Raw genomic sequence first — 15,107 nt, 5'->3', positions numbered from 1 at the left:
AGGCCAAATTCTTGGGCCGGGGGAGGGCGCGGAATCCAACCTCAGCGTTCCCCTTCCTTGGCCGCGCTGGGTGAAGCCAGCCCAGGATTGCAGCTCCGTTTTGTCGCCCTTGGTGGCGGGGCGGGGGGCGCCTCTTCCAACTCTATCCAGAACTTCTTTTTATTTTCTTTAAAAAAGACGAAAAGCAACGAGGAGAACAAGGCGGAGAGGGCAAGGCACCAGGAGCCCACCCTCTTCTGCCGCCGCCGCCGCCCGGCGAGCAACAGTTGCGCTCTAGAATCCGAACCGCCGAAGAGGAACTTGCAGCGGCCGCCTGGCCTGGCCGGCCCGACCCCCGGCTCGCCCTCCGCCGGCATGGGCACCGGCAGCAGCAGCTGCAGCCCTGCCGGCCGCTGGAGGAGACCGCGGTGGGGCAGCAGGAGCGGCAGCGCCCCCGCCAGGCCAGAAGCGCCGGAGAGGGCGGACGCGGGGGCCAGGTGCAGTCAGGAGGCGGCGCAGGTCCCTCGGCCGCCGCTAGGGGAGCCCGACTCGGACTCTGAGCTGCTGGACGAAGTGCTGGCGGAATGTGACGGCGACGGTCCGGCCCGGCTGCCCGGGCGCCTCGCCGGGTATGCCTTCTCCTGTCCGGCAGGGGGCGGAGAGGGGGACCAAGCCCACGGGGATCGGCAGGTAAGCCAAGCGAGGGGGAGGCGGGAAGAGAGGGTCGGCGGGAACGCTGGGCAGCACCGATGCCGGAATTCAAACCTGCCCCGAAGCCAAACCGAACAAAGTTTGAGTCCAGTGGCGCCTTTAAGACCGACAAGGTTTCATTCAAGGCACGAGTGTGGGTGTGCGCGCGCGAAAATCTATCTGAGGAAGCGTGTGTGTGCACAGAAAAGCTCATACCTTGAATGAAACTCAGTTGGTCTTAAAGATGCCACTGGACTCCAGATTTGTTTTGCTGCTTCTGACCAACAGGGCCACCCACTGGAACTGAAGCCAAAGAGACTGAACTGGGGATCCCCCTGTTTCACTGGGACAGCCTAGTTGGGGTGCATCCCCCTGTTGGTGGTTATTGCCCTCTAGGAATGGTTCTGCTGCAAATTATCACTATAGTGCCATGACAGAACAATATCTAATGATGTGCCAACCGGTTTGGATAATCCAGTCCACACTAGCAAATCCAGTTGTGAGTTACTGCCGCAAGTGACAGCAATGTCAGAAACCCAAGTGTGTTTCTGGTTCTCCTCTTTTTTGTAAGCACATGAAGCTGCCTTCTACTGAACTTGGCCTTTGCTCCACCAAAGTCAGTATTGTCTCCTCAGACTTGGCAACGACCCCCCAGGGTCTCAGGCTGAGGTCTTTCAGTTATCCCCATGTCAGATTCTTCCTTCTAATCAGTTGTAATTGTTATTGTGGGGGTGGGGGTGGGGGTGATAATGATGAATTGACTGGTAGATGGCGTTCTGCAATTCAAGATCTATCCAAGTACTTGGGAATTGTAGATGTATCTTCTTGCTGTTCCAAGTAGTAGCACTGTCTTCTGGTGCTGAGCTGCCATTATTTGTTCAATGCCTGGAATATCCAGGTGTTTATTGAGACTCCTAGACACTGCTCCAGCAGCTCCAGTAACAACTGGCACGATGGTTACCTTCTCTCAGAGGAACTCTAACTCTGTTCATATGTCTTGGCATTACGTGATCTTCTCTTGTTCTTTCTTTTCTATTCTGCTGTCTCCTGGGTTTGCAGTGTCAATTATGCAAATCCTATTTCTCATTTTCTTCTACAATTGTGATATCAAGTGTGTTATGCTTCACATATGAAGAGTTGGTTCTTATATACTGCTTTTCTCTACCCGAAGGAGTCTCAAAGCGGCTCCCTTTCCTCTCCCCACAATAGACACCCTGTGAGGTGGGTGAGGCTGAGAGAGCCCTGATATTACTGCTCGGTCAGAACAGTTTTATCCATGCTGTGGCAAGCCCAAGGTCACCCAGCTGGTTGCAAGTGGAGGAGCAGGGAATCAAACCCGGCTCACCAGATTAGAAGTCAGCGCTCCTAACCTCTACACCAAGCTGACTCTTTCATATGAAGCTGCCTCATATTAAAACAGACCCATTGTCCATTAAAGTCAGTATTGTCTCCTCAGACTGGTAGTGGCTCTCTAAGGCCTCTGGTTGAGGTCTTTCACATCACCTTCCTCCTGATCCTTTCAACTGGAGACGATAGGGATTGATTTTGCAACCTTCTGCATGCCAAGCAGATGATCCACCACTGGGTTACACCCCCTCCACTCAGGTGTTTTATCTTTGTAATCAGAAGTCCTGAAGAATCTTTGTTTCACCATTCTCCATAATCTTGTCTGGTTTATACTCCCCTGAATTTCTTGGCTGATGGTAAGCCATACCTCTTGCAAAGATTGCAGTGCAACCGAGCTGCAACTTTCTGGTGTTGCTTAAAATCACTTTGAGCAACATTACTGCAGCTACTGACCTGTGGTCAGTTGTTTCACCCTTTGTCTTGCCAAGTCACATTTGCTGTCATCACTGGTCTTCTGAATCTTGGTGTTCATATTTTTTCATTCTGAGTGGCTGAAGCTAGAATGTACAGCTAGAATGAGTCTTCCTGTTTCTTTTTTCAAGTGCTCGTTTTGAAGCCACTTGGCAGGTACTTTCACTATCAAGTTTATTCTTTGTGTCTTTCAAATATTGCTGATGCAAGTGCTTTTGCCTCAAGCAGTAAAAGTGAGTTTTGATTGCAAAGTTTTTGTAATCTTTGGTCCCTATAACCTTTAATAAATCTGCCTTGTACACTTGGAAATACAAGCTTCTCTTTGTTTTCTTGGGATTCAGTTCTCATTTTTCTTCTTCAACTGCTTGCTTAGCTTTCGGGATACCTCTTCCTTCCACCTAATTTTCTTGGTAAATAAAGATCATCAACATCTAAGGTGTAGCGAGTGATACACGGTCATTATCTTATGAGTCTTGCAACCTGTTGCTTCTCCTTCTGCTTGCTTCCACTCAATAACGCCAGCTGTGTTCTTAGAATTGGAACTGCCCACAGGTTAGTTACCTTTACCATGTTGCCTCCATCTAATTCTGCTCGCAATATCTTTTTAACTCTTTGGTGTATTGGTTGTATTTTTCTTAACAAAGATGTGTGTGATGTTGGCAGCTTCCCAAAGTCCAAGGTGTTGTTCAAAGCCCACTGTTTTGATGATGTCATCGTTGTTCAGCATCTTGATTTCTTCTTATTCAATTATCTTTGCTCTATTCAGCGTTAATGCTGCACATTTGTCACAGCCAAATTCCATTATTATTGCTGTTGATGTTATTATTACTACAGCTGCTGCAAAGATCCAGTCCATTTTATTTTTTGACTGAAGCCTTACAATTGGTAACTACCTCAGGATAATGTTTAAATTTGACTTGTTTTGTTTTCAAGATTGGATTAATCAGTCAGTTGTTTCCAAAATGACGGGTACAAATGTACATTTGAAATAAGGATTATCCAGGGTTTATGGGAAGACATTAGCAGATGCTCACGGAGCCACATAACTTGTTGATTTACTTCATTTATACTCACTTTTCTCTCCTTTAGGAACCTAAAGATGCTTATGTCCTTCTCTTCTCCATTTATCCTCACAACAGCCCTTTGAAATACGTAGGGATGCCAGCCTCCAGGTGGTACCCGGGAATTCCCTGGAATTATAGCTCATCTCCAGGCAACGGAGAGCAGTTCCTCTGGAGAAAACAGCTGCTTTGGAGGGTGTACTCCTTACTGTTATACTCCACTTTGGGTTCTTATTGAGGAGGAAAGTGGGGTATAACAAAAGACACAAACTCCATGGCACCATGGCATCTAGACTTAATACTAATGATTCATGATAATGATAGCCCTTTCTGAGTTTGCAGAGCAGGGATATGCAAAAGAGTAACAACCAATATGTATAACATTTCAACAAAACAGTTTTATGGGGGTTTTAAAAAATATATACTTGTAAGTTGCTCTTTACTACTTCTGTGAACCCCTTTATTGTTATTAAAAAACCTAGAATAACTGAAATTTGTTCAGTGTCTGAACAGATCTCTATTTTAACAATAGCAGATAGTGTAGCAGGCATGATTAAACAGAAGTTGCATCTGCTCACCAGCTGGTCTAGTTTTTTGTGTTGTTTTCTTGAACTTCCTTAGAGGCCAGCTAAATCTGTCATTTGTTATGGCTGCTATAGAGGATGTTTTTCCATCTTGAAAACTGGCACACCAGATATTTCTCTGGGACAGCAACAAGAATTATTCCAGTCTGAATGCTTGGAAAACAAAAGGCTTAGACTGGAATAACTCTGCACACTACAAGTTATGGTTTCTCAGAGTAGGTGGCCAGCCCAATACTTATTTACTAGTAAGAAAGCCCACTTTAAAAATGGGCTGGGGGCCCTGCCCCCCCCCAGCTCTCCTGACATGTAAGCAGCCAAGGAGACTGGTGCAGCTACTATGGAGGGCACTCAGATGGCCTTTCATATCATCACTTACAGGCAAGAGGCCAGCAAGAGTGGTGCAGAACGTGCCTGTCGGCCTTCCCCACCCTCCCCCAGTGGCTACGAGGCCAGCAAGAGTGGTGCATCTGGTGCAGAGTGTACTTGGTCGGCCCTCCCCACCTTCCCTCGGGGGCCAGGACACCGGGGAGAGTGGTGCGGGCAACACAAAGCACACTTGGAGGGCCTTCCCTGGCCTCCCAGCAGCCAGGAAGATGGGGAGCACAAGGCAGCCATGGTGGAGCATGACTGGATGACCACCCTCAGCTCTTGGGTTTACCTTCTGGCTGCTCTTCTCCTCAGGACAAGTGCTGGGAAGCAGCACAGAGGAGGAGCAGGAGTGAGGGGAAGAACCTCTAATTGGCCCTCAGTTGGGAACTACTCTCTCCCTATTGGGGGCATGGTCCCCAGTGAGGGTCAGTCAGAGCAACACACTATCAGAAGGACCATGCAGTGTTTTTGCAGTATGATGATTGTTTATTTACAAAATACCAACTAAAGAATCAACAACCCAATCTGTACATTTAGACAGCATAATACGACTGGTGCTTTTGATGAAAACAGGTTCTGTTCTCACTTTTTTATTTCCAGTTCTCCAAATTCTGACAAGTTATCCAGATTGTATTCTTTTTTTTTAATGACAGCATTCTTCTTCAAGTTCCAGTGTAATATTCAAATATATAACATTAAATTTCCTAAAGGATTTATAACCACCAATGAACAGAGCCTCAAATATTTCTTAAGAGAATATTGCAGTGATTCTGAGTGAATTGTACTAGCCCTCGGGGGGGGGGGGGGGCTGCACAAATTAAAAGTGTGAGGGAGCAAGCCTAAGAGGGTCTGCTCAGAACGAAGTCCCATTTTACTGAAAGGGACTCCTAGGAAAACACTCTTAGGATTGCTGTCTTAATGTGCCCGCCAATGTGCTGTTTCTTCCCTTAGCTTGTGTGGGCTACCACAGGAGTGGCCTGCCATGTGACTTTGTGGCTCTACCTGCAAGAACTGCTAGGAAAAATGTATTCATCAGTCTAGCCTTACCTAGTTCATCCATATTCCCTTCAAGTCCTGTCCATTTTGCTTTATGAGTTCCCCACAAAGTCTATCAAGAACTGATTCACACAATAGGCCTCAAAGATATGAGTCTCACTGCATGAATAGGTAGTGGATCATGAGCTGTAGCTGATCAGGAGTACCTTGTACCTCTTTCAAACATGTGTGTCCGCCTTAATATTTTAATGCATATGGTATAGATCCAAATTAAAGATGTAGGCACTCTTAGTTCACCTCAGGCACTTGGACCTGCTGGTATTTTCCACTCTAGCCTCCCCCTCCGCCAACTCTGCATCCCAAAATGGCTCACAGATTCTGCTCTCAGGGCATTTTGGGCTACAGCAGATTGCATTTCATGGGCAGGAATCAAAGGTTCTGTAATTTTATTGGGTCCCCTCCAGACTACACTTCTGTAACTCACTGTATGCAGGGCTGCCCTTGAAGCTCATACAGAAATCCATCTGGTTCTGAATGCAGCAGAAATCCATCTGGTCCTGGGTTCTCACTGGGACTCAATGGAAAGCTCATATCCCACCAGTGCCCTTCCAGCACAATGTAATGTTATGATTTTGTACATGGCTTGCTGTTACCTGCCCTGAGCCAATGGGGAAGGTCAGGCTATAAGAATAAAATTGTTGTCATTACTAGTATTAGTATTATTAAAGGTGCCATTAGACTCAAATTAGAAACAATTCAAAAAAGGATCAGGCATGATCTATCAAGCAGTGCAGAAAATGGAATTATAGAAGTAGGAATAGCAGGAGAGCACATATAATAAGTGCAACATCCATGCTGCATAGACCGCAGTTCCAATTTCCTTTATAAAAAGCACTTCTCTGAGCCATTTTATAATACTGATCCATAAAATGGGGGCCACAGCAGAGAACTTACATGTACAGGCAGCTGTCAATCTTACCCAGTCACAAGATGACATGGTCAGAAGAGGCTTTGCTCAAATTAACACAGCTGCTACGTGTGTCCAAGTCCATAAAGGGTTTTGCATGTGGTAACTTCAGGTATGTGTTATGAGGAGACAGCACTAAAGTAGCACAAAGAACCCTGATTTCTAGCGTACTTTCAGCAAAACGAAGAACCGCAATTATTCTGTAGGAAAGAACAACTTTTATGTGAACAGTCCCATAGATACATGAGGGTAGGCAAGCTAGTAAAAATGTTTGTGGGCTAGAAACTTTTTGCAGCATGTGGTGGGGCAATGTTTAATATTAAGCTTAATATGTGCCTAAACTCCTGCAGAAAAGTGAGAATTTGCTGAGAATGGTGTTTGATTTTAGTGTGACTTGCTTGTTAATATGCCTCTGTGCAACAGTGCCATCTTGTGGCTATTTTTTCTTTCAGACTCAAACTGAGCACTATATTAATGAATGTAACAAATCCAGAAGGATGGCTTCTGGATTCAAAAGTTGAGATAAAGGGCAGGAACTTCTCCACAAGTTAAGTGAACGAGGGTATGCAACAGCATCCTAGGGCTCAGGCTACGGTGTACAATGAATGTGAATGGGCCAGAGCAGATGTACCCTAGTTTTTTTCATTTTAAAGGGGGAAAAAAGGATAGACAAACTGGAAAAAAGAATTATATAAATCAATTAATAGCATTTCAAGATTACCATACATTGTATAATGTATCTTTTTAAAGATAAGCAAAAAGGAAAGAGCTCCCCAGCTCATCAGAATCTTAACAGTAATTAATATTTAACAATTAATCATTCTTACATCAAATATTTTGTAATTAATTATACTATTAGACTCCCGGACAGCTGACTCGGGGCAGTTCACAACAGTGGAAAATACAATTTAAAACCAAAATAGATAAGAACAAACAACCCCAACCACCACTGCTCATCCCCCTGCCCCCCCCCACCACCACACCACCTCCCAGAGAATAGGTAGGATGGCTTGAGATGGGAGCCCAATCAATGTTCCACCACCCAGCCTCAACCAAATACCTAGTGGAAGACCTCCATCTTGCAGCCCCTGCAGAACTGCAAAAACTCAGTCAGGGCCCTCAGCTCTTCTAGGAGCTCATTCCACCAGGTCGGGGCCTGGACCAAAAAGGCTCTGGCCCTGGTCGAGGCCAGGTGGACCTCTCGGGCTGGGGACTACTTGCCTGTTTAGATTCACAGACTGTAATGCCCTGCTAAGGGCATAAGGAGATAGGTGGTCCCTCAGGTACACTGGACCCAAACCACAAATGACCATATAGGTCAAGACCAAAACCTCAAACAGTTGACGCAGCACAGGCTAGATATGGGCCCTCCATGGTGTTCCAGTGAGGACCCTCGCAGCTGCATTTTGTAACAGCTGCAACTTCCAGGTCAAGGATAAGGGCAGGCCAGTGTAAAGCAAGTTAGAGGAGTCTAGTCTGGAGGCGACTGTCACATGGATCACAGTGGCTAGGTGTTCTGGAGCCAGGTAGGGTGCGAGTAGCCTTGCTTGGTGTAGGTGAAAAAATGCCAGCTTGGCTACCGTCATGATCTGAGCCTCCATGGAAAGGGAGCCATCAAAGGTCACCCCTAAATTCATGGCTAGAGGTGTGTTCTCCAGCTGCACCCCATCCAGGCTAGGGAGGTGCACCTCCTGATCCTTCCTCCCCAGCTACAGGACCTCCATCTTGGAAGGGTTGAGTTGGAAGGATTAAGCCAGACCGCCACTACTTCTAAACAGCTGGCAAATGTTTCGGGGTGTGTGTGTGTGTGGAGTTGGGCTGGCCATCCATTAGGAGATAGAGCTGGGTGTCATTGGCGTATTGATGGCAACCCAGCCCATAACTCCTGAGCAACTGGGCTAGAGGGCACATATAGATGTTGAATAACATCTGAACTCCCACAGTTCCGCAGGGCCTGCAAAAGGGAGCTCCTCCACCTGGCATTTGCCTGAGACCGACCACAGGTCCCCCCCACCTCCATGGCCTGAAGCAGCCTGACCTCTCTAGGAAGTTTAGCTTGTTATGGTTGGGATCACTGAAGCTGTTTAGAACCTCTGTTGAGTTGTTATTGTTGTATATTGAGTATGTTGTATGTTGACTCGTTCCATGTATCCCCTATGCAGTTGTATGTAAACCGCCCTGAGCCATATAGAAGGGCGGTATAGAAATCAAATCAAATAAAGAATAAAATAAAAACATGGGAGAGAGGACTCCTTTGTGGGACTCAGCATGACAGTTGGTAACTGTGCAATAGCTCCTCTCCCATGGCAACCCTCTGTGTTCAGTTCCAGAGAAAGGAGGTCAGCCATTGCAAGGCTGCCCCCTCCCCCCATATTCCAGCCCCGGCATGGCAGTGGGCTAGCAACTTGTGGTCAGTGACATCAAATTGTTTCTCCTCTTAAATTGATCTTCTGGTTCATAATAAAGCCTCCATCTTTCCTCAGATTTCAAAATTGATCTGTTTTTCAGATATGACTTCAATTTTGCCCTTACAGCATATTCAGCTGGTTTACTATTCCAGTCTTCTGAGCCTGGGCAGACATCACTAGGACCTCTTAGCTCCCGTTGAGAGCATGTTTGAGCACAAAGGGGAGGGCAAATGTTATTGGGGAAGCGGCACACACAGAACTGGTGCAGATGCAGTGCTGCGGCCTGGGGATGAGGAGTGCCTCAATAGCCGGGCACGTCCTCGATGTGCGGATCTCCAGTCTGGTCCCTAAAAGGACCAAGTCTCTAAAAGCAGGGGTAGTCAGCCTGTGGTCCTCCAGATGTTCATGAACTACAATTCCCATGAGCCCCTGCCAGCAAATGCTGGCAGGGGCTCATGGGAATTGTAGTTCATGAACATCTGGAGGACCACAGGTTGACTACCCCTGCCTAAAAGGACCAAGTCATAGGGAATGTTAAAGACTTTTGTTACCGCCAGTCAGACTAGGCAGTGGTAACCTTGATACTTTAAAACAGGGTTTCGTGAAACCTTGGGGTTCCTTGACTGCCTTGGAAGGGTTTCTCAAATGGGTGGGAATTAATTTTTTATATATTTTAAAAAATTGTTAAACATTTAGCTGATGATATGATTATATATGGTCATGTCGACCTATCCCCCCCTCCCAAAATGGCCAATGATGGGCCTGGAGGGGTCCCAGGTGGGCATGTAGACAGCTATGCCTTCCAACCATATTCTGCATGATCGTGCCACTTCTGACGGTTCTTTAGGCCTGAAGAAGGTTTTTTGATGCTAAAAAAGTTGAGAAAGGCTGCTTTAACCACTACACCCTGCCTTGAATCTGGCCTTGACAGAGATAAGGATGGTATGTGATGGAAGGGCCAAACCATGGACATCTGCTGGAGTGTAGTCATATCACCCAACAAATGTTTAACAAATTATAAAAATTAATTAACTCCCACCCATTCAGGAAACCCTTCCAGGGCCATCAACAAACCCCAGGGTTTCACAAAACCCTGGTTGAGAAAGCCCTGGTTAGAGTGTCAGACTAGGAGCTGGGTGAATCAGGTTCCAATCCTCACTCTGCCATGGAGATTTGCTGGGTGATTTTCAATTTGTCGTTCACTGGCAGCCAAGCCTACCTCAGAGGGTTGTTGTGAGGGTAAACGGGAAGATAATTATGTCAGCCACCTTGGGTCCCTAGAGAGCAGGGGTAGTCAACCTGTGATCCTCCAGATATTCATGGACTACAATTCCCATGAGCAAATACTTGCAGGGGCTCGTGGGAACTGTAGTCCATGAACATCTGGAGAACCACAGGTTGACTACCCCAGCTATAGAGGACAAGGGTGGGGTACAGATGAAGTGAATAAATAAAACTTGGCACTGCAGGTCTGTTAGTGGCCCTGCCTCAATCCTGCCTAAGCTTAAAATCCTTATTGCATTCACTAAAGTTAGGTAGGTGAAGTAACTGCAGAGCTGCATTATTCTAGCAGACGAAAGTCTCAGTGTTATTGTAACAAGGCAACTAATTCTGTCGTTTCTTTTGCTTTCAGATTGTATTAACACCGGCTCCGGAGAACAGTAACTTTGCCAACAAGTAAGCTACTTTAACTGATGTGGCAATGACTTCAGCAGTGAATGGGCCACCACTTGTGCTCTGAAGAAAAATGCACCATTATTTTTAGGCGCTTTAAACTGTGTTAACTTGATCTAGTATTAATTTTTCACACTGTATTACAAGTACTCATGTAGGAAGGATTCTTGGAGCGAGCAGGGTTTTGGTGGCCAGTACATTTTAGCAGAACGCTGTTTTTATTACTGTTGGACAAATCCATTCCCTGTCAGTCAAACTGGTGGGGAATGACTTTAGTCGGAATATTTTAAAAGAAAGGTGGTGAATAGTTTCCCCAAAGGAAGCACCTTCGTGTTTAAAAATGGCTTGGAGATCTGAACATCTGCTTGATAAATGGGAAACCCTAAAAAAAACTTGACTGATAGCTTATATCGGGTTGGGTCCTAAGAGCCGTAGAGAAGAAGAACACAAAGAAGAACAATAGTTGGTTCTTATATGCCTCTTTTCTCTACCCGAAGGAGTCTCAAAGGGCCTTCCCTTTCCTCTCCCCACATCAGACACCCTGTGTGGGACGTGAGGCTGAGAGAGACCTGACATCACTGCTCGGTCAGAACAGCCTTATCAGTGCCAGCTGGCTGCATGTGCAGAAGCGAACCCAGCTCACCAGATAAGAAGTCTGCACTCCTAACCACTACACCAAACTGGCTCTCTACACATGGGATGGGGCTTTCCTGTATTTCTCTTTCCAGGTCTAGCCCACAAAACCCCTGAAGTGCCCCTGGGTCATCACTTCTCTCTGCCTGAGCAGCACCCAGACATGTGGGTGCTTGAGGTTAAATGGGCACAAATAACACAGACCTTTATAAATATATATGAAGGTTTTTCCAAAGTTTTAAAAAGAGCATCACTATGCAGGAGCATAAGTCTTTATACCTAAGCAACAGCGAAATAAAAAGGCTAACTTGACTAATACTTTTCATACCTGACATTAGTTGGCACACCTTCTTACAGCATTAGAATCCAGGCTGTAGCCCAATGCATTCTATGCACCACAGTCCATCATGATGTAACATAGCATTCCAGAGCATGCTAGCACAGCACACACAAAGTTTACATGGCTTCTCTCTGGCCTATATAGAGCAGTGGATTCCAATCTGGAGAACCAGGTTTGATTCCCTGCTCCTCCACATGCAGCCAATTGGGTGAGCTTGGGCCAGTCACAGTTCTCTCAAAGCTCTCTCAGGCCCACCTACCTCACAGGGCATCTGTTGCGGGGAGAGGAAGGGTAGGAGATTATAAACTGTTTGGAGACTCCTTTAGATAGTAAAAAGCAGAGTACAAAACCTCCCACTCTTCTTCTGTCGCTTTGCAGTCTTTTGACCTCTGGCACCAGGTGGACCCAATCAGGAATCTCCTTTGATGGAACCTACCTGGAGACATTCCCGTGATTACACAACTGAGCACAGGCTCTCACAATTAACCAATTACCACATTCTTGAATCTGGCCTTGAGAAGGCCCAAACTATGGACACCTGCAAGGCAGAGCAGGTCTTCTAATCATCACGTTCCTCCTTGAGGGAACTTAAGGTGCTTTGCCTCACACACCTTCCTTTTTGGAAGCTGAAATTCAACTTCAAACCATCGAGAACTACTTGAGCCCTTTTCTGCAAATGATGCTCTTTAACCAGAAAATTGTGACTGTGTTTTTCATTTTTTGTTCTTGTGCAGCACCTCTCAAGGACCTTCCCAAGCAACAGCTAATTTTGACACATTATCTGGTTTTAGCACCAGCACCTTGTCTTTAACAGCAACATACCTGGGCTTCTGTCATAATGGGCCTTTTGCGGATCTTGTGCTTGCTTGAGAAATTCACCAGCCGCTTTTCTCACTTCCTCTGTAGTCTGCTTCAGGAGTCTGCACCCCACATTAGGAGGGCAGTTAGCAGTCTGCGTGCCTTGCCAAGAGGCTTTCAGTGGTTCAGTAATTCCCCTCCCAAAGATCAGTTTATTTGGGGAGTAGCACCCCAGACTGCCTTATAGCTGTATTGGCACTGTTTCTCATGATGAACCACATGGTTTCTCTGATCCAATCAGGAATCTCACAATTAACCAATTACCACTTTCTTGAATCTGGCCTTAAAAGAGATAAGGATGGCATCTGCAGGAAGGCCCAAACCACAGACACATGTGAGCTGGAACAGGCCTGCTAATGATCAAGTTTAACCCTTGAGGGAAATTAAAGTGCTTTGCCTTAAAGGGCTACTGTTGACTGCACTCATCTCAGGAAAATGCTCATCTAGCTCAGCAGCTGAATCTGAGCAATCCCATACTAGAGGGAATATTTTATCTCTTCTTTCCCATGCAGCAGTGGAAGAATATGGGGCTGGAGGCATGAAACTGGAGTTAGGAATAAGTGTTTCCCAATCCTGATCTAAAATGCTTATCAGTTTTCCCAAGTGACACTCAACTGCCTTGGCATTCTTTACCTCCTAGCTGGAAAAATGCTACATCCTTGTCATACAATTCGCCCCATCTTTTAAAAGAGAAAACCTAATGTTTTTCTGTATATTTACTGAGTTTCCAGTGTAAAAGGATTCACACCCTCATCTTAAGGGCCGCCCTATTTGTCCGCTAGGTATATTCTCTGTTAGATATTTGTTGAAGTTATAATTTTTCCTTCTATTCTTTTCATTTCATTTTGCAGTCTGCAAGAACTAAAATTAAAAGAATTGCAGGCAGTAGGATAAGTGTGCTTGGTAGAGCAGCCATAATTCAGTGGCAGAGCATTTGCTCTGCCTACAAAAGATTCCCAGTACTATCACTGGCTTCTCAAATTAAAGCACCTTGGATACCAGATACTGGAGATGATCTTTTTCTGTGGGAGACCCTGGAGAACGGCTGCCAGAATAAGACAGCACTGTGCTAATCCAACCAAAACAATCCGACTCAATAGATCACTTCTTGTATGTTGATTCTGTTTTGTTCTTGCAGCCTCCCACTCAAGAAAGCGGAGAGGAAGTCCAAGACGTCCTACGACTATTCTGAAGAGGAGATGATGGCAGCCATCGAACAAGAATATGGTCGCTGAAGCCTACTGCCACCGTACCAGAATGAACCTGAACAAGACCACTGTCACTGCAAAGATAAAACATTCTAAGACACACACACACAATCAAATTGGGGAAGCAGGGGAACAGATAAGATTGAATGGAAGGAATACGGAAGCAAAGGATTTGAAAGCTTACTTCAAAAGGATGAATGCCTGTACTTTGCCTTACTTTGAGGGAGGGGGATCTAATGTTGACCCCTTTAGCCCTAAACATTGCCCTGCAATCTGCATTTCCATCAGAAATTTACCTCTTCATAGTTAAAAACTCTACTTCTTGACTAGAAGATCGGCAAGGAAGATCAGCTTTCTACCATCACTAAGGGCTGGCCCACACATCAGCTTTCCGCGGTCAGGGAAATTGTAAAAAGCAGATACTATTTCTTCCTCACGGGTTGCCCTGGCATTTTAGAAAGCCAGAGGCTGTGCAGCATCTCCATCTGAAGCACTACTCAGCATCACAGGGGCAGCCAAAATGTTACTTCCAGTCCCACGGAGTTCAGTGAAAACACCTGGCAGGGTTTTCTTTCATTAAACCATCCTATCCCCTAGCAGGCAGGTTTGAAAAAGCATAAGGAAGGCTGGAGCCTCCAGAGCCACATCTTTGCACTCACAGAATCAATTTTCAAAAAGCCTCAAATGCCTATGGGGAAAACACCACGCGCTCACCCTTCTGAGGACCATTATATTCTTGAGATCCGAATCCTAGCTTAGCGGTTTTCGAAGTGGACTGTGGGACCATTGAAGCAGAACTAGTCAAAAACGTGGCTCTTTTGAGCTATCTATCCTCTGAGCTTTCTCAGCCTTTCGATGTCATAAAAGCACCTTCCTATATTAAGGTGCTCTGGGCCGATTTAAACTCGCCGATTCCAAATTGCTTGGTTACGCGGGAAGAATGGATATACGAAAGGGTGTGGGGGGGTGGAAATTAACTGTGCCGAGTCTTAAATTCCATTCTGCTGAAAGAGGAATTATGGAGTATTTTGAGGAATTCAGACAAGACACAGAAGACTCCCTTCTTCCTTGAAATGATTGATGAAGGAAGGAAAAGTGGGTAGTGCAGGAGGTCCCTGACCTAAGCAGTATGCCACAGGGAATGGGGAATACACCTCCCCACCCCTCCCCTCAAGCCACTACCACAGCACTGTAGAGCAGGGGTAGTCAACCTGTGGCCCTCCAGATGTCCATGGACTACAATTCCCATGAGCCCCTGCCAGCAAATGCTGGCAGGGGCTCATGGGAATTGTAGTCCATGGACATCTGGAGGGCCACAGGTTGACTACCCCTGCTGTAGAGAACTGGCAGCTTTACTTCATACCTTGGGCTAGCCCAACTGTTTTCTGTCTCTTCACAAAATTGAGCAATTCAGTTTTCCCTTCTCCGCTGTTCCTTTAACTGGCCGTCAGCTGTTATTAAACTTCCAAGCCCCCCAGAGCCATATTGTCCTCCCCTCCCTTCTACCCAACTGCCGTCCATT

General features: G+C 46.1%; 1 protein-coding gene across 1 annotated transcript; it reads left to right on the top strand.

Annotated features, from left to right (window-relative positions):
- Nucleotides 1–354: 354 nt before the first annotated feature.
- On the top strand, nt 355–14,814 carry CYS1 (cystin 1). Its single transcript, XM_077310586.1, has 3 exons — nt 355–669; nt 10,506–10,549; nt 13,516–14,814. Exons 1-3 carry the CDS (start codon nt 355–357, stop codon nt 13,610–13,612), a joined length of 456 nt encoding a protein of 151 aa, XP_077166701.1. The 3' UTR covers nt 13,613–14,814.
- The last annotated feature ends 293 nt before the right edge of the window (nt 14,815–15,107 follow it).

Source organism: Paroedura picta, chromosome 1 (assembly GCF_049243985.1).
Source record: "Paroedura picta isolate Pp20150507F chromosome 1, Ppicta_v3.0, whole genome shotgun sequence".
In the NCBI taxonomy this organism is placed as follows: Eukaryota; Metazoa; Chordata; class Lepidosauria; order Squamata; family Gekkonidae; genus Paroedura; species Paroedura picta.
Note: the sequence above shows the minus strand (reverse complement) of the source record. Positions and strands in the feature narration are given on the sequence as shown.